Source organism: Odontesthes bonariensis, chromosome 18, assembly GCF_027942865.1.
Source record: "Odontesthes bonariensis isolate fOdoBon6 chromosome 18, fOdoBon6.hap1, whole genome shotgun sequence".
NCBI lineage: Eukaryota > Metazoa > Chordata > Actinopteri > Atheriniformes > Atherinopsidae > Odontesthes > Odontesthes bonariensis.
The window spans coordinates 5,577,214-5,601,099 of NC_134523.1; the positions used below are offsets into that span (position 1 = coordinate 5,577,214).

Sequence of the window (23,886 nt, forward strand, 5' to 3'; positions counted from 1 at the left end):
TTCTGTAGCGCTTTGTGCAACTTTACTGTGGTTTGTTATATTCTTGCTGACATTTTTGCCTCTCTTTGTGTTCGTCTGAATGACTTTTCCAAAATGGAAATGTTACCAGTCAACTTCAAACAGAGTTCCAGGGTTACCCGTGGCTGGGATGATTACGATGCATTAGTGTATTTTGCGTGGAAAAAAATCTTGGTAATTTGGGGCAGGTTAGAATTCTGGTTTTCTGGTCTCCAAAAAAAACAGTCCTTCACACCTCAGGTGGTCATATGACACACTGATGAGACCACTAAAAAGCCGTGAAACCCCTTATCCGTGGAGGTTAAAACATCCCAAACTGAACTTTTTTAGAAAATGCAAATGCAGGACACAATATGTATCAATCAATAACCTGGAAATGTTTCATGTATAAACATCTGTTACAAGTGAGCTCTGAAAGTTGTGTGTCTGCATCAAATAAAATCGACCACTGAAATGTCAACGCTGAAACACTTCAATTTGCAGCTGCAGTTTTTTGCGGATTGCTGAGCTTCTGCCCACGTTTACTTCTGACAGACTCTGCCTCTCTAAGGTGCTCTTTTTATGCCCAGTCGTATCACCGACAGAAGATTTTTTTTAAGTTGACAGAACCAGAAAAAATAAACATGTGATTGCTGAGTATCACCAAAGAGAGCGTGATACATCATCAGGAGTCAGGACACCGTGTACAGTGTGGCCCGATCCTAATTCACACCTCGGGCAAACAACAAGGCCCTACCCACCCGTTTGGGGTAGGGATCAAAGGGTGGTGGTCATCGAGTCCCTTCAACTGAGGGGCAGTGGAACATTCGGATGGGTAGATAACTGCTACTCCTTGATCTCCAAAAGAAAAGTTTCACCTTTCCTACCCGCAAGACTGAAAAACAGAAGAGTGAGGCTCAGGGTAGGAAGTGGATTGGACCTTTGTCTGTGGGGGATCTGATTCCCTGCACGAAGAGAGGTTAAGCAGAAAAAGCTGGCATCGCTCTCAACTCACCATGAGTTGGGCCTAATGTAGTCCTAATCATTATCATACATATAAAAAGCAACACTGAAGCACTTGACAGACTAAGTAGGGCCTCTTCCACTTTAAAAAGCTGCATAGGGGAACGCCAGGATGAACAAATCTGAGGCCGACTTATAAAGGGGAGGGCATTGAAGTCACTCAGAAACACTGTCTTCCACACATATGAGTCAAGCTGGAAGACTGGGGAATTTTTTTTGTAGATGTTTGGGGTGATTGGCCTCTATTGAAGTACAGAAGGCGCTTGAAGTCAAGTCCCCCCCCCCCCACACACACACATTTGATCCACCCACTATTTTTTTTGCTGGCTGTCTTTTATTTCTGGATGACAGTGAAAGTCCAAGTAAACAGACTTTGTCAAGCCCGCTGATCTACTCTGAATCTCCTCACCGACTGGTTCATTAGCCAGTATTCTGGGTGTTCTTAGACTTAGGCATTCTCCAACTCCAGAAACCAATATGTGGTTTTATGTGACTGCATGCTTTAGTGAAAGGAATGGTGGCAAAAACCGTATCAATAGCCTCCTGCTATGCTCCCTGAAAAGTCGACATGTTCATATAAAAAAATAACAAAAGTGGCCTTCGTGCAGGTGTTCTATTGTTCCTTGTGACTCCATCTGCAAATATTAACCTTTAGTAAAGCTATTCAAGCAGGGACAGTCGTATCCTCAGTGTTTGTTGCCAAACATCTTTCAACCAGTCTGGTTACTTTGGCTTGGCAGTTTGCTTGTTGTGAGCGGTGTGCCCTCTGTGTTTATCAGTAATTATGCAGCGGTACAGAAGGGAAGCATACTTTTTAGGTTTTTAGGTTTGTCACACGGTCCGGGAAAAACACAGCCATAGAGCCGGGATATGAAAGACAGCAGAGATTAGGAAACGGGATACCAGAGACCCTGTGCGTTACAGTATACAGGTCTCCTCCTTGGAAGGACTTTGGCTCCCCCTTGTGGTGGAACAACAGAATTAACTCCGATACAAAAGTAGCAGACGTTTGCGATCAAATATTTGATCAAACGTTGAAAGAATTAATGTTTAGTTTAAGTTTTCAGCTAAAACAATATTAATTTTATTTGAACGTAGAATATGTATAAACATAAATGCCCCCTTCAAGCTCTCAATTTAACAACTGTAACTGTATCGCTTGAATTTTTCCAGAGATCTTCACTCTGAAACACTTCTATATTTTCTTGACTATTGCTTCTAAATAGGGGAAAACAGAGGGTGTAAAAAAAAAGTATGAGCACTCCTCTGCAAGCAAACAATTTATTATGACAGCACAGGTTTTGTAAATATCCACGACCTCAAAGTACCTTTTTCTAACACTCCCAACAATTTACCCCTGCCTCTGCTTGTGTCTTGGGTTTGTCTTGCAGAACACAAACAGGCGTCCCCTCCTGCGGACAAAGAAGCAGTCTTTGCAGCGCCTTTTCAAGGCGGACTTGGTCTTCATTCCCACAGAGGGCTGGATGCAGGGAAGATGCTGACATGACCCCAACAGAGATGGTCCACACTGAGCGGGGAGGCCAGGCGAGGGGGCCATGCTGGAGCGGACTCTGGCTGTTGGCAGGAGAAGAGAGCGATGGGCAGCAGCAAGCGTGCAGAGGCACCGGTAAGCACTGGCTGCTGACGAAACGGCAGGACTGAAACGGGTCATCTGGGTCACTTGTCGAGTCAGGGAGGTAGCCAGGTGCCTCAGCAGGAGAGGAGCCATGGCGTGAACGGCTAAGGAAAACATGCCAAAACATATAGTTTTATCATCATGTCATACTGGGATGCAGGGCTGAAAGGCTAGTTAAGTATTAGTTAGTTGATTATCAGTATTTTATCAGGTAAAAATTGTGTGTGTGTGTGTGGGGGGGGGGGTGGTTAATACAATATTCATGTACAAATTCAGTTTCAGAAAACACAAACAAATATATACAGAAACAAAGAAGCAAGAATTTTAAAAACCACATTATAAAAGAACACAACGGGTCTCAAAACACAACATCACAGGATTGGTTCCAGCTGTGCCACAATGCAACAAAGTCAGAAAAACTTCCATCCTGTGTTAAATAGTACATGAAGCACGCAGAAGTCCTGGACGTGGATGCTTCAGTGGGATGTTATGTGGCTGTGCGGCATGCCAAGGAGACGTGCATGTCAGAGTTTGACCTGCTAGCGCTAAAGTCTGGTATTAAAACGGCTCGCACACTCGCCACAGACACCGCGTGCGTCTATCCACGAAATAGAACGTGAACAAACCTTGTTTGGATTCCTAGAAGCTTCAAAGCAGTTTTTTACCCCCCGAATGTCGCGTTTTAATCGCCACAACAAGCCCCGCAATGCTATGCTTCTCTGTGAGGATCAGAGAACAGCTTCCGGTGTGAAGGTGTTTCGGGAAACTGAGTCCAGAGTTTTGTCTAGCAGACAGTTTTAACATCTGGGTTTGAAAAAACCTCGCATCTTTCTGCCATAGCAGACTTTAACTCCAACTTGACAACCATCTAACTTGTTAAAATAAATCGTGATTCATATCGAGATATTCCGAATTATATCAAATGCTTGTTGGGGCTTGCACCCTGTTTTAGTTGTTTTAAACCTGACAGGCAAAGCTCGGGGTAAATATATATTAGTAGCTGCTTTGCAAGGCAGCTTGGGAAAAAGAGACTGTTGTAAACATGGCGGCCGCTCTGGGCAGAGTTCTGTCCTTCAGTAGAAATGCTAAGGTGCTTGTTTCGCCTTTAAGGCTAACCACTGTACCCGTCCACCGCTACAGCGTGGAGGTTTCCCGTACCGGGGAGCCTATTACTCACACCGGACAGGTAGGCTAAAAAATGAGTTGCTTTCGTGCTGGATGGCTTAACGACAGCTAACCTTAGCCTAGCCCTAGCGTCAGTGTTCCCAATAGCTCCATTATCGGACAGCCCTTCGTGCTACTGTATTTGGCTTTTGTGTCAACCTTGAAGTCTTGGATATAAAACACTAGATACCCAAATAGTTTTCATATGTTTTATATGAAAGGGCAACTAATGCATTTGTTGCTTGCTCAGCTAGCAAACAGTTACCCAAAAATAAACCCCTCATATAACAGCAATATAACGCGCCTGTTATCTGAATATATCTTCTTTTTTTTTCTTTCAGGTGTTTGAGGAAAACGATCCAAGGAGAGCCAGGTTCATTGGTAAAAAGAAAGAGGTAAGAAGCAAACGACAAAAAAAAAACACTTAAAGGAAAATCCCGATAAGAGGGGGCATCAGTTTGATAGGTGACAAAATGAAGCCCATCAGGCAGAAGGAACACCTGACCTACAGTTAAACACGGGGGAGGTTCTATCATCATGTGGGGCTTGGCTTTGGTACTGTGGGAGTTCGGTGATTTATAGAAATGGTGAAATCGGGAAATGACCAGAGACTTGTTGGTGTCAGGAAAATAAGAGTCGAATGTCCTGCAGCACACGTCCGACGACCAAAAAGAACAGCTGGGAAGGAGGGTAAAGATGGACTGTTTTCAGTTAGCGAGCAGTAAATCCTGGCTTTTATTCCATTAACATTTTGATTTCTGAAGATCAAGATAGCTTCTAGATGGCTGCAAGAGATTGTTGCTGAGGGCTGTTTTATGCTAGGAAGCTTTTGTGTTTTTGGTGATCTATTTATTTATTTTTATTACATTTTTTTCTATGCGAATCATAGAAACATTTACTTTAAAACCATTTTTTCCAGGAGTATTCACATTATTAAGACTCTTATTGCCTGCCCCCTCCCCCCCCATTGTTTGTGTTGTTTAGGTGAACGAGAACTTTGCCATCAAGCTGGTGGCAGAGGAGCCGGTGTCAGACATCGAGGACAGGGTGGTGTCCTGCGATGGAGGTGGAGGAGCTCTTGGACACCCCAAAGTCTACATCAATTTGGTAATGACCAACACATGTCGAATATTTAGATTCATTTGAGAAAGTGTGCGCTCTCGTGCCGCTCATTGTAGCTAAGTAGTGTGCAGGAATGGATGGATATGCACTTCCACAAACCACCTGAACCAAGCAGGTTTGCAGTCAGTGATGTCTGAAAATGGTACTGTTCTGTGCTTTCAGTGATCGTACAACTTTTTTGAAGAATGAAGTGTATTTCATGCTCAGATTTATATTTATTTTGGGTTTTATGAAATCAAACAAAGGGTTACAGTAGAATATACAGGCCAAAATGTAAAAAGAGCACCCCTAATGTTTAATTGAATGTCCCTTTGGACAACTGTTAAGGTGGAGTTCTCCAGCATAACCTCCTTTATTATGTGGTCTGCTCGATGGAGTTTAGTTTTGAAGTAGGACCTTCTTTATTGACAGCAGATTCTTAGTCCTCGATTATGTAAAATGCACATCAACATGTTGTAAGTTGCTGCTACTTTGGGAGCCGTTTCAAAAGTATGTTGGACAATCCGTGGTGTAGGAACAGTTCCTGTACGCGCCGACTGATGGTAAACGTCCGACCACGTGTTTGAGGCGATGCAAAACTAACCAAGCTATCCTTTTTTTTTTTTTTTGTCTCCATGCAGGATAAAGACACCAAAGTGGGCACATGTGGCTACTGTGGACTGCAGTTCAAGCAGAAGCATCATCACTGAAACATCCCCTCTGTCTTTGCTTCTCTGTATAAATAGCCATATTGGTTAATAAATTATGTCCTGTCTGTTTGAGAGTGCACCTTTTCTCAATAGAGCCTGTTGGGGGAAAAAAACACTGAGATAAAAAACATAGTTCATAGCCGTGCAATGCTGATTGTTCTATAAACAGTCGCAAACATGACAGAGAGATTATAATGTTGAAGTGTAATTTTTGTGTGGAATTCCTGGATGCTGCTATCGCCTGAGATGCAGTTCCAGCCTGTGACAGACAGAGGGCAGCACTGTCCTACAGATATTTTGGCACTGAGACATGCAGACAAAAACTGTTTTTCACTCTAGCTTCAGAAATGAAAAGAGGAACGAAAGCTTTTTGTCAACTCAACCCAAGAAAAAAAATTTAAGGTGCACCTTTAAAAGGGATATTTGCAACTTTGCTGTTGGCTGGAGTATTTATTTTCTATATGACTAGCCGATCCGCAAGAAAGCATAAGTAATATGATCCTCCTCTCTGCTGCATTAACAGGAGCACGGAGAGAGCCTTAACATTCCTGGTGCATCTGTTCACCACAATCGAGCTGTAAAGTCTTGCTCTGCCAAGCCTGGAAGACACCAGGAAAGAGAGCCTGCCTGATAAGACACAGCGGAGCGGAACAATACATGTTTGAAGAAGATCATATATATATTTCATCGGGCTTATTCTCCATAGACCTCTGCATGCCAAATTGGCCCGTGCTTGGCTCAGGCTCCCTGTACACCCCTATAGCCTGCTCTGTCCCCAGTGATGCAGCCAGTGGAACTGCATTTTCCACTCCATAGGGCTCAGGTTGGGAAGAGTTGTCAGCCTGACATAATTGGCCCTGGCGACTCCTGGAAGTAGGGCTTATGCCATAGTTAACCTCATCTATAGTCAGACCACAGTGGATGATTGAAGGTGGAGAGAGGTGCATTGTTAAAATGAGGCATGTGAGCCGGGTCGGTGTCAGCACAACGGCTGGCTGGCTTTGCGGTCAGTAAGTCTGGCCGGCTCAGAGGTGGCGGTTCGTTGAGTTGGAGGCATTGCCACGGGCAAAATCTTCAAATGAAAGTGAGCATATGAATTGTGCTAAATTGAACGGCGCAGTGCTTGTGCGCTGGGTTTGACTGCACTTTTTAATTATTCACTGCCCTTAAACGCATCACCCAGAATAATATAATATCCTTCAACATCGTAACTCCAGGTTGTAAAGGTGGATTCAACCAATTTGCAGACAGATTCATTGAGAGGTTCAGTTTTTTTTCGAGGCTAAAATCAGCACACTACATCCAGTTATCCACTTTCTTTCTACATATTATTAAATAGCAATTGCAAATACAACTCTAAAGCACAGCGTGACCTGCACTGGCGGGTCAAACCATTTAAAGATGAGCCCAAATGAGACTAATCACATTAGAAATGTCCTCAACATTGAGCCCCTCAGTAGGTAATGGCATTAAATGCCATTGAATTCCTTAATACAGCATCTCTCCACAACAATCACTCACTCTACAAAAAACATCTTCCTCTTCGCTGTAATTGCCCTATTAAAATATTCCTCCTTTAAGATGTGTCACATTACAGACCCCGAGGCTCATTATGGAGCTCCCTGCAGCCAATTATCTGAGCTTCTATGTCTGGGACCCAAACGGGACTCACAGGCAGATCTGGGAGCAGCCCGTCCTCCTCAAATCTACACTCACTGCATGAGAGGCAAATCAGAAAACTGACCTTTGGTCATGGTTTCGAGGCGACTCCACTCAGCTCCACTTTGGTCAGGTGACAGAGCCTCTGACCTTTACCATGGAAATAATGACTTGTTCTTGTGCCAGGAGCTCAGAGGGTTACCGCAGGGAGCGAGACACCTCTGGCGACATGTGACAGTATTTGGAGGACAGAGTTTGCACTCGGCACTTTGATAGCTCCGGAAAACCAAAGTGTGTGTGACAAGGCACGAGAGACCTCGAACTGTGAGTATATGTATGCCAGTGAGTGTGTGCGGGTTTGTGTGTCTGAGAGTGCAACAGAGACTCAGACAGTGTTGAAAGGAAATAGGTGTCAGACGGAAGGTGCAGAGAGGAGTAATTTGGGGTTGTCAATACTTCCCGTGCGTGAAGGTATTCTGGCTGAAATTTCAAAAGTAGAAGAGATTCAGACAACAGGTCATGCTGTGTCGAAAGCTCAATAAAACAAATTTATGAATGCTCGTGATAAAGTTTGGGAGGGGAGGGGGATGCATGATTTACTCTTACTGATTCAAATAAATCTCCCTTTGTGTCCAATTTGTGTAACTCTGGCTGCTGTGAGTCAGTCAAGTAAACATTTGGGTCTAACATTCACCAACCCGTGCACTAAGAGAGTGTTAATTACATTATACGGCCGAGGGAACGAGGCCCTCATATCAGACTGGTTGCTGAGTGGTTCTCTTATGTGTGGAGAGCACACGGAGGTGAGGTGAGACGAGTGGCGGGAGGAGGGAGGGAGGGAGGGACGGGGGAGATAGGAGAAGGACGTGGGCTTCAGGAGGGAAAGGAAGGAATGGAAGAGATGGCTAAAGCACCTGAGCAAGAACAAAATATCTTAACAAGACACTGGAGAAAAGACGGGCCCTACTTGTGCTCCGGACACGGTCCAAAGATCCATCTTCTTTGCATTTTATAAAAACAGTAAAGTGTACGTTAAAACAGCCAAATTCCCAGTATAGTTGCCCTCTTTGGCATATTTTTCTGTTTCTTTCACACAGTTCACAGCATTGTGTCATCAAATATACTTCAGTTGATAACTTGATTCTGGGACAAGCCAAGGACGGTAGTCCAATTAACCATTTGTGTAATAAAGTGTGCAAGTAACTTTCTAGTCATGAGAGAAAACTATTGAAATACAAAAAAAAAAAAAAAATGCCCAAAACTTAGCTGTCCTTGTAATTCTAACACCATTAACATTATTCTACTTGTTCTTCACAAGTGGTAAAGTTCACACCGATCACCTCCTCAAAGGGGAAATATTAAGATAACTGGTGGCGGATTAGATAATTCAACAGTTAATGGACACTTTTTGTTGTTTATGTTGCCAATTCTGCAGTTCTACTCAGATTTCTATGGATAAGATGGGATTTTTGTTCATCGGCCGATGAGACATCTTTTTCAGAAGCTGGTGGAAGTCTGAAAAGACACACCCTCTAAAGAGTAGTCAGAGGGCTTTGTTTGGAGAAGTAGGTAGGAACCATAAAAAGGGAGCTAAGCAGTTTGGTTTGAATGAACTATAGATATAATAAATCTTACATCGGAAAGTTGTTTACTTTGTCCCTACGCTCTCAACCGAAGAACGTCTGTGTTGTCTTGTGTCATTGCATGCAAACTGGCTGTCAAACATATCCTGCCACTGATCAGCTGACCCCGTCATTGTGTCAGATTGGTCAGATGGCTGTGAGCAACTGTTAGCTGAGCTCCCCTGTCAGAATTCCTCCCTGATTCTGACCACCGTCTTCTGCACGTGAGCAACAAACATATCTCTTTAAAACGTTCTGAAAACCAAATTCAGTGTTAAGCGGCAATTGCAGATTGCAACTAATTGGATACCCTCCAGATGCACCCTTCCCTTGCAGCAGTCTGTGGCCATGTCTTGAGTGATTTGGGTAAAATGGGAGGCGTCTTCTGCTGTGATACAAGGTTATGGTTAGAGTAGGCTTAGGTGATTGGTAGTTTGGGTCTGTAAACACATCTGTGTCAATCAAGAACTCCCTGAACACCTTGTTTGTTGTCAGATTTTTATTTTCCTACGTCACTGCATTATGAATCTGCTTAATGCCTGCCTAATGCCAGTTTGGCATACCTCACAGATGAAATGAGGAGAGCACTTTGCCCTTTTTGACCAATGAACTGACCAATCAAGGAAGACTGGGCCCCTTTTTGAGGGGGACCTTAAAGGGATAGTTCGCCTCTTTTGACATTAAGCTGTATGACATCCCATATTAGCAATATCATTTGTGAACATTTTCTTACCCCCTGCTGCGTCCTGTGAGCCGAGTTCCAGCCTCGTTTTGGCGTTGACGAAGGTAGTCCGGCTAGTTGGCTAGGGTCTCGAAAATAAAGCGTCTTGCTTCTCAAAACAATATGCGTTCAAAAGAGTAATACATTTGCATCACAAAATCATCCCTCCAGAAAAAGTCAGACCTCACATTCGCTTGGCGCTATTTTTGCCTCCCTTCATATCAATGCGTTCAGCCACCTAGCGACAGCCTCACCTGTTACGGTGTTTACTGCTCGGAAGCAGGGGACTGCTCGCTCTGCACAGTTTACACAGCCCGCAGTGATACGAAGGAAGAGAGAAATAGCGCCAAGCGATGTGAGGTCTGTCTTTTTCTGGAGGGACGATTTTGTGATGCAAATGTATTACTCTTTTGAACGCATATTGTTTTGAGAAGCAAGACGCTTTATTTTCTGGACCCTAGCAAACTAGCCGGACTACCTTCGTCAACACCAAAACGAGGCTGGAACTCTGCTCACAGGACGCAGCAGGGGGTAAGTCAATGTTCAGAAATGATATTGCTAATATGGGATGTCATACAGCTTCATGTCAAAAGAGGCAAACTATCCCTTTAAAGGGATATTCAATGTATCAATGTATTGAAGTGGGTTTGTGTGGTGTAATTATGAGTAGTCAAATCTAACCTGTAGTAGAAAGCTGTCAGAGTATTCTCAGTTGGGAGAAACGGTGGGCTCGCTAAGGTAACACCTCAGAATGCAGCTATGTGAAGAGCTAGTTTATTGCTACAACTCAAATCTGAAAAGGTGCTCATGTGGTTTGAGCGCCCTGATGTGTTTTTAGCCTGCATCACTTTTGCATCAGACAGTTATTTGCTACTTGTCAACCACAGAACGTTCATGTTGAAACACAGTTCGCAGTTTGTGTAACGCGGTCTGTGTTTCAACGCTAGTCGTGTTATGTGGACCCAGTGCATGGAACTGTCCGAAGCAAAAGCAATGTACATTTGCTCAAATTGCCAATATGTATATTTAAGTTTGAGTTGTTTTAGATGCTAAAAAATGTGCTGTTCTGGTGGCACCGGCCTGCCAAACGTACCTGCTAACTTGTTTCCCCTTTCAGATTGCTTCCCTGGTTCTCCAAATCGAGAGCATTCTGACTCCAGCCTCAAGACTCCAGGTAATGGGTGAAGACTTTGAATACTCTATTATCTACTGTACGTAATATCATCAAAAGATTCAGAGAATCTGGAGACAGGTCTGTGCTCAAGGGACACAGATGAAAATCAATATAGGATGCCTGTGATCTTCGGTGTCCTCTGGTGGCTCTGCATCAAAAACAGGCCACAGCTACGTGGGCTCAGAAACACTTCCAAAACTCATTGACACAGTCCACTGTGCCTTCCACAAATGCAGGTTAAAGCTTTATCATGCATAGGAGAAGCCATTAATGCTGACAGGTATATGTAGGCTTTAAGTCTACAAATGCTCCCATCTGTTTCAACGTGTATTTCAGAGAAGGCCTTGCATATTTCGGCAAGACAATGCCAAACCACATACTTCATATTTTACAATAGCACGGCTTTGAGGTAAAAGAGTCTGAGTGCTGGACTGACTTGCCTTTTACCAACTGAAAACATTTTACGTACAATGAAACGCAGAATACAACAGAGAATACCCAGGACTGTTGAACAGCTAGAATCTTATATCAGACAAGAATGGGGCAGCATTCTTCTTTCAACGGTCCAGCAACTGGCCTCCTCAGTTCCCAGATGTTTATGGACTGTTGTTAAAAGAAGAGGGGACGCTACGCAGTGGTAAACATGACCCTGTCCCAACTTTTTTGAGATGTGTTGCTGCCAACGAATCCAAGATGAGCTAATGGTTTTCATCAAGTAAGACAAATGTCTCAGTTTCAACAGTCTATGTGTTTTCGATGGTCTGTTGTAAATGGTATGTTCATTTATGAGCTTAGCAAACGATTGCATTCTGTTTGGATTTACGTTTTCCACTTTTAAAATGATGAGCTTTTAAATAAACTCTTGTATAACAAACACTGAAGAGTTAACTAAGGACATTTTGAAAAATCCAGCCTTAACGCTGGAACAATGACAACAAAACTATATGAACTTGTTTTCTGTTTTTTTTTTCTCCACCAAATTTAGATTCAATTTGGCAATTTAGCTCCGTAAACTGTATCCCTAAGTGTGTATTTGTCTCTTAGCAGTGATCTCCATCGTCTGTACCAAAGAGAAAAGACAACCAGCAAAGGTTGACAACAAGCTTATACCTTCTAACTCCACTCGGCACCCAGTCTATGTCTTATCTGACTGCCACTCCATATCCTTCACAGCACTATCGCCATCTCCTTTGAAGTCACAGTTATTTTAAAAAGGGGAAATTAAATTGTATTGGTTGTAGCACATTAGATTTAGACAGAATGATTTAACATTTTGAGCGGAAGTTCGAAAGAGCCATTAGCAGCCGACCACAATGAGATCCTGTCCGCCAGTGAGTGCAAGAAAGAAAACTTTACAGAAATAAGAAGTCAGATGTCATTATTTATCATCTTAAATCTTACTTATTTATGAGGCAGAAAAAGAAGGAAATTCTCGGTTGAATTCATCCTAAATTATTTAATCTGAAATGGTTAATTCCATACAAAGCCCAGGCAGATCCCTCCTCTGTTCTGATAAATACTTTATCACTGTTCCTAAATCAAAAGCAGGAGTAGAAGAGAGATGTGGATGGGGGGTGGGTGGGGCGAAAAAATAACTTCTCTTTGTTGTTGTTGTGCTTCATTTCAGAAAATGTTGTTTTAAATGTTTTTTCGAGTTGAATTTGGTCCATTTCCTACGATAATTGTAGCCTTTTCGAATGAAGCATTGAGACTTAATGATGCGTGTGAAGAGGAAAGTCACCTGATGGATAAAGATGTGACACATACTTAAAATCACCTAAGAGCTTCTTATGTAGCATTTTGCTCGTTGTGAATTCTCTTGCTGTCCAAGGTTGACAAAGTCAAGAGCTGCCTAATGAAAAGGGACGCATCGCTGATTGCAGCTATATCTGGAGCCGAGGTGGAAGTGGCATCGATTTAACAATTTAGCAGCACCCTCCTCTGTGTGTTTCCATTAGTCACGGCTGAATACCACCCACTTTCCCCCTTTCACTCCCTCCAAACACACACAAACACCCTCAGTCTCTCTCTCGTTCACACACACACATATCCAAAGCTGCAGAGGTATATTCCACCGCTTCTGTAAAGGATTCATATCGGGTAAAATGACCCTATTACTGGTTCCAGAACAGTGGATATCTAATGTAAGGGCACACTCAGAGAACTTGGCTACGCTACAGAATACACTTTTTTTTATTCTTTTTGTGACTCAGTGCATGTACAGGCTGTAGTGTACAAGTGTACAATAGTGTATATTTTTCAGGTGTGTAAACTGTACAACCTTGCCGCAGTAAAGTGTGTGGTGAAAGTTGTTTAATCGCAGACATCTGATCATCGCTGAAGTTCACAAGAGCCTGAAAGTCGTAGGAGAGTTTAGGGAAAGTGGCCAAAACAAGATCATACACCGCTGAGTGACCGTTCGCTACACCCCCAGTCAAATAACAATTTTCCACATGTTGAAGTAGTGAAAATAGGGCTGCTGGAAGGGAGTTGCTCTGCATATTTTTATCTGGTTGTTTTTAAAATGAATCAAAATCACAAGAGAGACAGTGTAGAGGGGGAGAAAGTCTCATCCTAAAAAGTAACATGATGGGTCATGAGCTGGTGAGTTGACCTGTCATGAATCTATACAAAAAAAAAAAAAAAAAAAGTATTATTAAGAGCCGTTTTTTTTGTTTTTATTAAGATTCTTGTGATGAAATGAGTCCGGATTAAAAAGTCAGCTGGACTTTGTGTTTTCAACAAACTCGTGTATCAACTGGGTGGTGGCCCTTAGCGAACGGTCGCTTGGTCATGTCACGCAAACAAAAAAAAGACTTTTCTTTTCAGTCCAGAAGTCAAAAGGTCCCACTGATGATGCGCTCGTGGACAACAAGGATGAAGTGGACTGAACGAGTTCAAAGGATTGCGTGGGTGTCCTGTTGTCTACCATCGCATCAGTTTCAGCCTTTCCACATCTCAGCTGCTTTGGGCTGCTGGTACGGAGGACCGTAGAAAACTCCGTCCACCCATTCTCTGAGTGTGGCGACTGGTGACTCCTGTTGTCTGTCCACCTTGGTGAGCGCCATATTTGTTGGGTACCCAGGAGAGGGGGACCCAGTCGATGACAGCATACAAGGGGGGTATTCTGACTGCAAGCTGGCTTCCAGAGACACAGCTGTGTCGGCTATTGACCAAATTTTCGGCTTGGTGTCTGTGCGTCGAAGGTCTGAAGTGGCGTAGAAGGAGCTATTTTGGTGTTGCACCGGTGATAGTTTGGGGCAGTCGGGGGACAGTCTCTCTTTTCCGTGCAGAGGGTCTGAGTGGTGCGACAGATGCCCGTGAGGGAGATCTGCTTTTGGTTTTCCTTCATCATCTTCAGGTATAAACTGTGTCTTCGGCTCACTGTCGGAAGCGTCAGACTCCAGCAGGTCAAAATCCTCCAGATCGCTCTGTAGGTCAGCACATTGTTGATCTGCAATAATAAACCATTCAGACAACAACCCCAAAAAAAAAAAGCCATTACAGAAGCTGAACGTGCTGCGAGACCGACTCGGGCCTTGCTTACCTGGAAGATCTTTGTCACTTTTAAGTGGCTTCTCAGATTCATCGCTGTCGTCCTCACAGCCTCGGTCGTCAGTGCTTTTACAAGCCCGTGGTGACCACGTCACTTTGTTCTCCTTTTTCAGTCTCCTGCGTGCGTTGGCAAACCATGTAGACACCTGAGGGAGGGAAGGAATAGAGGGTCAGAGAGGAACTTAGGAATATATGAGTCGAAGAAGACAACGGAATGGAGGGAAAACAATAATGAAAAAGCAATCTAGAGGCATTAAATGCATTAATCATACTGCTAAATGTTAAATGTGTTGGAAAACCCCACCTGTGTGAGGGTCATCCTGGTGATGATGGCGAGCATGATCTTCTCCCCCTTGGTTGGGTAGGGGTTCTTCTGGTGCTCCTGCAGCCAAGCCTTGAGTGTGCTGGTGGTCTCTCTGGTGGCATTTTTACGACGTGAAGAACTATCTGAGCAGGAATACCTGAGCCAGATTATTATAACACAAAAAATAAGTCACTGATATTTTCTTTTTTTTTTAAAAAAGGAAGAAAAAAAATGTCCCTCGAAAAAGAAAAAGATACATTGCTGTGTGGCAGTTACCAGTTCCATACTCTAAATCCAATTGTTAATATAATAAAACTACTGCAGACACCCTGGAAATATTTATCATCGGTGCTAGGAAAATAATAAAGGGCAATGTCATGTTTTTCCACGAACTTACCCGAATCTGTCATAAGAATATTGTCCAAATGTGTATTCGTAAGGATAGTAGGCAGGAGTCTGAGATGTCCCCACGTGCACGGACGCAGCTTCTTTGGCATCCAGTGGTCCCTGAAAATATTAGAGATTAAATTCCAGAAATATATTTCCATTCTTTCATGTAATTAATGGCCTGTGTTCAGTTTTTAGTATATCTGTGCCAAAAGCATTGACTGAACTGAAAGTGAACACTCCGACTCACTCTGGAATAGATAGGGGCGTCGCTGCTGTAATAGCTTTGGCTCTTTGGGTAAGGGCCGCTGTAGACCCCGATGCCAGCTCCAGGAGTGAGCTGCTGGCCCGGGGAGCGCAGCGCGGGGTGGGACGGAGGAGCTCCGGACAGGGAGCTGGGGGTCATCAGAAACTATGGAGAAATGATTCAAACTCACTTAAGTTGTCCCAGACAGAAAACTAAATCACACGTTTAACACTAAACGCTCGGTGTAGTGTGCTCATTGGAAAAAAAAAAAAAAAAAAAGTTTAAATTACCCCTTTACTGAGGTATTTTCCTTAAAAAAATCGTATGTTTCTTTAGAAAAATGAAGAAAATATATATGAACGGGAAATAAAACATTCTTGAGTGGACATCGACGCGTTATGTTGCAGTTTGAATTGATATTTTGAAAAGAAACTAAAAGCGCTACCTGTGGGGTGGGGGGGTAGGAGTACCCCAGCTGAGAGTAAGCAGCCATGGTTCAAAGAAGATCAAGGAGGCAAAAGCAGGAGTGAAGACGCGTGGCCGCATCCAACAGCATTCGTGCCAAAAAGCAGATTTCTCCCCCTGACACCAGTTCAAAGCCAATTCTCACTTTAAAACATCACAAAAATCGTCTACCACCTTTTCCAAATGAGGGCGCGCGGACGTTTACGCAGCACTCTCATCGCAGCGCAGCTTAGAAAAAAAAGAAACAGCCATAAAAAGTAACTTCTTGGCTTCACTCGCAGTTCCTCCTCATTCACCAAGCTGCTGCAGCTTCTGCAGCCCTTGCGATCTACAAACCAAAAGCGAGTTCGCGCGTGCCGCGTATGCGTGCGTGCCTGATCTCACCGTGCATCTCCCCGCGATGCGCTCTTTGGTTATAAGGCGCGTCTCTCTGACGTCAGCCCCAGAGTCCGTGTGTGCAGACCGGTGTTCACATCAAGATAAAGAAACTCACCTAATTAATTCCCTCCCAGTTCTCTTTCGGCTCCTTTCCAGGAGTGCAGCTCTGCGCGGCGCAACTGCAGTCCCCACAAACTGTCCCCGGGCTTAAAGGGAAAGTGATCAGTTGTCCGAATAAACAAACACAGCTGCCTGCATGCGCGCGTGCACCCATCCACACGCGTTGAACAACACAGACTATGGCCAGAGGCGGGGGATCAGGGACGTGATGCGTTGACACCGCATTGACACAGGATGATTGATGACTACAACCTGGTATTAGCATAATCGTTTTGCCCTGTAGTTTAGATAACTTGTCACCACGGAGAAATCTCGCTGTCACCCACATATTCATGAGTGGGGAGATTTCAGGTCTCCACCGAGCAAATTAATCAAACAATAAACACCCCGTGCATTCCCTTGAGTAAGCACCTTTAGCAGCTGAATGGCTTGTCATGTTTTTAATAAAGTCTTAAGTTGCCCCGATGAAGTGGAAACACTTTTTCTCCTCTCCGCCTTTTAGATTTTTTCCTCATTTTTTCTTTCAAGAGAACGGAAAAGGAAGACTGGGCAGGTGTGAAAGAAATAGAGGGAAAGCCCATTTTTAGACAGAATTGCACTGTTTGAAAGGCAGACTAATGAGAGAAAGAAGACAGGGGCTGTATGAAAAGGATTAGGTTGGGAGAAAGGGAACTGATCAATTTCATGTTCTCTTCCAACAAATGGGGAAAATCTTTTGACTGCTCTCACTTTTTTCTTTCCTCCAATCCATCTCTCCATGCTCAATAAAAAGACTGTTTTCACAAAGATGAGATGGCTGTCAGAAACACCAGCTTTGCATCAGCATCTCGTTATCGCTTTGACCAACAATGAAGCATCATTTTCTTTCATTTCTGTCGACATGCTGAGGACCAAAGTTATGAGATCAGTGAGGTGAGCGCGACCAAAGGCAAATTTAAGGACAAGGATCTGGATCTCTTTCTTTAAAACAGAAATAAAGGGCTCTCAGTGCGCCTTTGTGCTCAACACTTTTCTTAAATGGTCATCACCAATCACATCTTGTAAGAAACAAGTGTTCACACAATTGAATTTATTTCACAACGACGTTGTGGTGACAAGCAGAAGCTCTAGCTGCATGGGGAGAATCAGTAAATCAGGTGCTTTTTTTAAATCACAAGTTGACACAATTTCTTGAGAATTTAATGAGATGTCTGTGACGTGCTTTTGTCAAAATAACACTAAGATATGGAACAACAGCTCCTTTTCCCACCATGAACTTACACCTCTGTTCACATCAGCATGTTTTATGGAGCGGAGCGACCCACTCACTCACTTCCCCTTCACTTCTTCAGGGTTTGCTTGTTTTGAGGTCTGTAAAACTCCGTTTCCTTTGAAGCCCATTATTACTGTATGAAAGACCCTGCACCACACTGATGGAGAAATACTCGACTGGCAATTTTATTATGAAATACTTCGATTTCCCTCATCTGCAGTTCAACCACAGACAGTAATTCCTCTTTTTAGGCACAACATCCTTGTGAGTCGTGTGTTAAAGGGTCCAGGTTGTCCAAAGCACCTGTTTTTTGTGTAATTTTGCATTGAGTGGCAAACGGGAAATCAATCTTTCCAACTTCTGGGTGCCAAAAAGAATAAAACAAAGGCGATTAGAAATCAAAATTCCTAGTACGGGTAGAGAATTATTCGCCAGTTTCTTTCTGAAGTGAAGTATGTGCTGTTAATGTCAATTTGTTGTTCATATCAAAGCAAAAAAGCAAGAATAAAATAGATTTGACTTCCCACTCCCGTGAGCAAAATGCAACGTGATTTGAAGTTGAAGTCAGGTGAGTAAAATACGGGATATTTATATTCTGAGCTGGGAGTGTAAGACTGCTCACTAAATCAGATATTTTAAGAGAGAGGTGATGCCAAACAAAGAGCCTGTGTCGTGTTCTTCAGCGTTCATTTAGTTAATAGTGAGTTTAAACCCCCAATTATATGCTCAAAAGCACAAAAAGGGATTTTTTTTTTTAAATAATCAGTATGCCTTAAACCCCAAAACTAAACTACATTTTTAAACATTATCTCACTACATTGGCCCTATATGTTATATAGGACAGCACTTCATTGTTTGTCAAGGTTACATATCTGAGCAACATTTCCCAGGCAGGGGTTGCAGCTTTTTTTTTTAGATGTAAATATAGTTCCCGATTCATTGCTTGAGCAGGACGGTCTCCATACATGTTCCCAGCATACCGGTGAGCACATCCTTTGGTTTTAAGTCAGATCCACAAAGGTCAGAACTTCGAGCTCCGCAAAACCAGAATCTGATAGCTTCAAAGTTGTAGTTTTCAAGCCAATACTTGGCATCAAAGAGACCATTTCTTTTTGGTACAGTTTCTGGTCATGGTGCAGTTAAAGATTGATGTAGAGCATCTAAAGCAACCCTAAGTGAAAGATTATTCGAGAGTTCTCCGAATCTTAAGCCAGGGTGAAGGCTTAGATGTCAACAAGATAATCAACCGCCCAGATAACATAGCATTTGAGGAAACTCTGTGAAACTCCAGCAATGACTCAGCCAGAGTCAATGCCAGCATCTCTGGAGAGATATAAAACGTGTCTGAACAATGGCATTTCCCCATCTCATCTAGTTGAACTGCTATTGCTCAAAAAGATGCTCAAAAGTACAAGCAAATTATTTGAATTATTTTGCATTTTGGCTATTTCAGTCATTTATTTCCAATATGTTATAAAAAAAAAAAAAAAATTTAAAATCCAAAAACCTGTTTGTGCTTTGTCATTGGGGAGTATTGCGGGAAAATATATGAGAAATTAGAACCCTCAAGGGGTCTACCAAAGCCCCAATGTCAAGGTGATCTGGGTAGATGGAGGAATCAATACTGGACTCTTGTTTCTCACTTCAAAACAAAAATGATGATTACGTTTAACAGTGACTGCTCAGCCTTTACCACATGCTGAATTTTTCTTTTTCTCAGCCAAACCAGATGAGTTTTGCATTTAAATGTGAAGTTGGAAAAACAGCTGCGCCATGTATCCTAGCAAAGGTGGGAGCAGTAACTCAAGAAACTTTGTCATTTTGTTTTCAGATTGGAGAAATTTTTGGGCTCAGCACGAAGATGAAAAGTTGATGATGCCATAGTTCGTCGGAGTTGATTCCACGAATTGATACTTTTGTCCAAAACCCACAAATATGTTGCAGATATGGGCAAAAAGATATAAATTTCTTGTCACAATAGCTGGCGTGCGGGGTGTTTTGGTGTCGTTTAGGACAGTCACACACCTCCTGACTTTAATTTGGTATCTGTAAATCCCATCCAAACCAGAATAAACTGCTGCCATGTTGATGTCTCAAGTCACTCTGTGGCAATGACCAGTGCAGGGAGCATAATAGAGATAATGCGGAGAGGGTTCTTTATTCATCCCCTCTCCCCACTTGAATATTTTTTTGTACAGCCCTGTCTAATGGAAGAAGTAAAGTGCAGAAATATGATGGGAAATCCATGAGAAGTCAGAGAGAGAAAGAAGAAATATGAAAACAACGGAAGAGTCGCGTAAGAACCTTTACGTGCTCAAACCCAACGCGAAGAAGTGGATGTGGAGCCTGAAGAGGCAAACTTGAGGAGCCGAAGAAATCGTTAATAGTCAGGGGATCTAAAATGGAGCGAGGGGATGTGGAGAGGTAAAAGGACAAAATATTCCCAATGCACCCAGAGTAACACTGAAACAACAGAGCTGCATCACCAGAAAGCATCTCGGTCCCCACCGGGGAGAAGGCATCTGTGTACCACCGCATGATTGACATTCCATTTGTCCCATGAAAGGTGCTCATATAGTGAACATGGACTAACTGTCTCCCCCTCATCTGTGCTCAAAGCTTGGAAATGAAGTTATCTCCCTGTGCTGGTGTTGCACATCTTCACACAAAACATATGCCACTCAAAGGAAATGGCAATTTGTTTAGCCAGTGACAACGAACACGGCCGAGTTTAATCTTGGTTTGGTGTAGTTTTATGGGGAAATAACTTGTGAGCCTGAGAGAAATGAGCAGAGAGGCTGCAGAGAAGTGGAGTTTTGCTACCTTCTTCTTGGGTTTTCCACAAAGAAAATACAAAGCATGCATTTCACACAGAGATGCATAGATAATGTTATTTCCCTCTTTTTGAATATTCAATGCACTGCTCATATATTAAAATATGGCCTGTTTATAAATTTATGACATTCCTGTAGTATTTATTTCTTAAGGCTCTGCGTTCGTTAGACCGTGATTATGTCTTTCTGATCTCGTTCCCCTCACATCAATCATTCATTCAAGATGCTCCGCAGAAAAAAAAAACAAAGAAAGAAAGAAAGGAAACACATTCTTTATTTCCTCCTTCCTGCATCAAGCTCCAGCTATTATGTAGTCGGTGGGGCGGGGGGGGGGTCAATGATAGAAGCGTGTTAATGTGAGAGGAGGAGGGATAAGTACTGCAGAAAGTGTTTGCCGGAAAGGGCCAAACAACTCCAATCACAAGTTCCTTCAATCACAGACTGTCGCGTTTGAGCATTTTCTACCTTAAGTCTGAAATCTATGCAATTTTAATCTGTTTAACATGTGGATGCTTTTTAAGCCTTCAGCTTGGTTTGAGCTGCTTCACCTTGAAAAAGCGGGCCGCGCCGAAGGGCCAAAACCGGCTTGAGAATGTTCTAAGAACCAGAGTGGATGCATAATTTTAGCAGTTTGTTGGGGGGTTTTTTGTTGTTTTTTTTTTTTTGGTATCGTCTCATGCGCTGACATAGATTTAAGCAAGTGACACTATAGAGAGAAACTGAGTAAAGTTCCTTTAAAATGAACAACTTAACCTAAATCAGAGTAATTGTTTGCTTTTATTTTAGATCTAACTATGGCCTGTAGTTATTATTGATTAAGACAATGTCCAAAGTGAAACAAGCAGTTAGAGGCTTTGAAATGAACAGTTTTTCCTAATTGGTTGCCAGTAATTACATTTTCAACAACCTTATGTGACCTGCACGGTATGTGAGAGGAATGGTGGGGATTTTGCTGGATGGCTGGCAGCTACAGGAGTCAATACTTCATGAGTTGATACCATGGCTCTGGATATCTAAATACCACATTGCTAAAGGCACATTTCACGTGTCATTCTTATGATTAGCTTGTGTCATTTTCCACCATTAAAAGAAACACCAAATGGTAAGCGTGAGGGTAAAAAATTTCAGGTCAGGGTGTTATACCCAAGAGTACTTTCCATAAAATGGCAACCGTCATGCGATGTGACTTGGTGTGTTACTCGTGTGCTATTTCAAGAGACCGGGCTGGACTCCAGGAAGTTGTAACGCATCTTGTTAAAAAAAGAAAAGGGAGAGAGAGAAATAAAGAAAATGTTGCAGTTTCAGTAACAGTATCAGTTTCTGAACCTGAGAAAGGTTGCTGAATCTTGGCTCGTCGTGACTGGTGGAACAGTGAATTCTGAATTATTCTGGAGGAAATTGTCACAACTTTGGCTTTTTCACTGAATCTATACAGAAAAACGGGCCACCCGGCAAGAAAATATTTGCTGATTCAAGATTTATTTCAAGAATTATGCTTATGAAAAAGGATGGGGACCAAAGTAATGGATTTTAAAAAGCGGTGGGTACCTGTTCTCAAAGTAACGGATACCTATATATAAACCTTAATTGTGTGAACCTTTATCCATCAGACAAATATATGGGAGATGATTTTCAGCACATTTGCAAACCAACTTCATTATTTAGGAAATTTAAATAAAATTTAGAATTTGAATGGCAGCAACGTGTTCTAGAAATGTTGTGAGAGAGGCAAAAACAAACAAACAAACAGACAAGTTGACAGAATATAAAAGTTCCACCGAGCTGGAATGTTCTGCAATGAACAGATTAACTGGTGGCAGGGGAGGGTGTCAGGATTGGATATAAAAGAACCATCCAACAAAGACCTAGTGTTTCCAGGCAAGGATGGGTCATAGTACTGAACTCCATCAGAGAATCATTGGTTAGTTAAAAAGAAAAATAACATACGTAAATAGATATATCTATATAGATATAGATATATATAGTGAAAAATACTGTAGGATACACAGTCTTCAAGAACTCAGTATATCAGTAAAACCACATCGTCCTTAAAGAACGGAAAGCCCTCCAGGGTTTCAGTGAAAAGGGCAAAATTCATCACATGTGATGGTATGGGGGGTGCGTCAGTGTCAATGGCATGGGTCCCGTACATATGTGTGACAGTACCACTGATGCACAGACATATATTGGAATTTGGAGAGACATATGCTCCCATCGAGGTAACATCTTTTCCCTGGAGGTCTGTGGTTATTTCAGCAGGACAACGCCAGCCTTCTGCAGGGCTTACAACAGCGTGGCTTCACACGCACCGAGTGGGCTTTATTGACTCGCCTGGTCTGCAGTCCAGATATGGAAGAGAAGAATCAGAGAACAACAAACACAGACTGCTGAACAGCTAAAATTTTGTTTTTTTGGTGTTTTTTTAGCGAGACTGGACACAGATTCCTCTGTGAAACTGCAACAATTAGTGACCTCAAACAATTACAATGTAGTTAAAAGGAAGGCTGATGTAACACAGTGGTACCACGTCTCTGTCCCAACGTTTCATGACTGCTTTTACTGGAATCAAAATCTAAATACGTTTAAATTTCATCACTACAATAAGCTGGATCGTAAACACGCTGAAGATAATTCATTTGAACTTGTGTTTGTTAAATAAAGGTTCAAATGATTTAAAAAATTGCAGATTTAAGATTTTCGTTGCACTTATATATGGAACCTTTCAACTTTACTTAGAGTGTGGTTTATACGTGCCAATATCTGGGCTAACAACATTATCTGGGCTAACCTTTTCTATTTGGTGGAAAATGTTAATGACTTGTGCTTCATATGAGGGAAAATTCAAATAAAAAAAATAAAAAACTCTCATATTGATTCTGAATTAAGCATATTTTCTGCCGCTGCATTGCAAAGTCTGTCGTTTTCAAGAATTAAAACATCGATTTCTGGTGCACCAGTTTGGTTGACCTTTTTTGCATGTAATTCATCCAAAAAAAAAAAAATATCTATACAAAAGTTTCATCTATGCACAGCAGATTGGTTCAGTAATTAGTGCTGAGAAGGAATCTTTGGGTTGGGTCAACTTAGACTGTTCTGTGCAGAGTTTGTGTGTCCTGCTTCCTCCAGTTTCCTCCTGCAGTCCAAAGACATACCTGTTAGTTTCACTTAATGTTAATTTTGTTTTCTAAATTGGTTGAAGGTGCGAATAAGATATGTGCCTCTTACTCTTTGTGTTCGTCATGTAATGAACTGGTGACCTGCCCAGGATGTACCATGGCGTGCTTGTACTCTGTTAGTCATCGTACGGATAATTTAGAGAACATACAAAGACTTTTTCTGCTTGTTGTTTTCTATCATCAGACAAATTAACGTAAAGGTAACAAAAGGGAACCTTTACACCTTTTGTCCAGCCCTGAGAAAAGGGAGAGATGTTGAGCCAGAAAGAAGAAGACAGTGGAGAGTGAGCAGTAAATGCATCATGAGAAGCCTTTTCTTTTCCACAGCAAGACACAGCCTGCAAGGGTCGCCTCGTGTTAA

General features: G+C 42.4%; 3 protein-coding genes across 3 annotated transcripts; 1 reads left to right on the plus strand and 2 right to left on the minus strand.

Moving 5' to 3' along the window:
- Positions 1 to 2,371: 2,371 nt before the first annotated feature.
- Positions 2,372 to 2,749, minus strand: mrpl36 (mitochondrial ribosomal protein L36). The gene has a single exon (XM_075450345.1). It carries the CDS (start codon positions 2,747 to 2,749, stop codon positions 2,372 to 2,374), a length of 378 nt encoding a protein of 125 aa, XP_075306460.1.
- A 914-nt stretch (positions 2,750 to 3,663) lies between these two features.
- On the plus strand, positions 3,664 to 5,700 carry ndufs6 (NADH:ubiquinone oxidoreductase subunit S6). The gene is made up of 4 exons (XM_075449443.1): positions 3,664 to 3,842; positions 4,162 to 4,215; positions 4,805 to 4,927; positions 5,563 to 5,700. The coding sequence occupies exons 1-4, from the start codon at positions 3,699 to 3,701 to the stop codon at positions 5,629 to 5,631; spliced, it is 390 nt and encodes a 129-aa protein (XP_075305558.1). The 5' UTR covers positions 3,664 to 3,698; the 3' UTR covers positions 5,632 to 5,700.
- Positions 5,701 to 13,025: 7,325 nt separating this feature from the next.
- Positions 13,026 to 16,050, minus strand: irx4b (iroquois homeobox 4b). The gene is made up of 6 exons (XM_075449786.1): positions 15,746 to 16,050; positions 15,304 to 15,465; positions 15,064 to 15,173; positions 14,667 to 14,823; positions 14,355 to 14,508; positions 13,026 to 14,261 (listed from the first exon to the last, which is right to left on the minus strand). The coding sequence occupies exons 1-6, from the start codon at positions 15,791 to 15,793 to the stop codon at positions 13,750 to 13,752; spliced, it is 1,143 nt and encodes a 380-aa protein (XP_075305901.1). The 5' UTR covers positions 15,794 to 16,050; the 3' UTR covers positions 13,026 to 13,749.
- Positions 16,051 to 23,886: the final 7,836 nt, after the last annotated feature.

Excerpts from the sequence above, each read along its gene's own strand:
- mrpl36 (XM_075450345.1), bottom strand. The coding sequence starts at position 2,749 with ATGGCTCCTCTCCTGCTGAGGCACCTGGCTACCTCCCTGACTCGACAA.
- ndufs6 (XM_075449443.1), top strand. The coding sequence starts at position 3,699 with ATGGCGGCCGCTCTGGGCAGAGTTCTGTCCTTCAGTAGAAATGCTAAG. Across the intron at positions 3,843-4,161 it reads CTATTACTCACACCGGACAG|GTGTTTGAGGAAAACGATCC; the intron begins GTAGGCTAAAAA and ends TTTTTCTTTCAG. Across the intron at positions 4,216-4,804 it reads TCATTGGTAAAAAGAAAGAG|GTGAACGAGAACTTTGCCAT; the intron begins GTAAGAAGCAAA and ends TGTGTTGTTTAG.
- irx4b (XM_075449786.1), bottom strand. The coding sequence starts at position 15,793 with ATGGCTGCTTACTCTCAGCTGGGGTACTCCTACCCCCCCACCCCACAG. Across the intron at positions 14,824-15,063 it reads TATTCTTATGACAGATTCGG|GTATTCCTGCTCAGATAGTT; the intron begins GTAAGTTCGTGG and ends AATCTGGCTCAG. Across the intron at positions 14,509-14,666 it reads CCAGGATGACCCTCACACAG|GTGTCTACATGGTTTGCCAA; the intron begins GTGGGGTTTTCC and ends TCCCTCCCTCAG.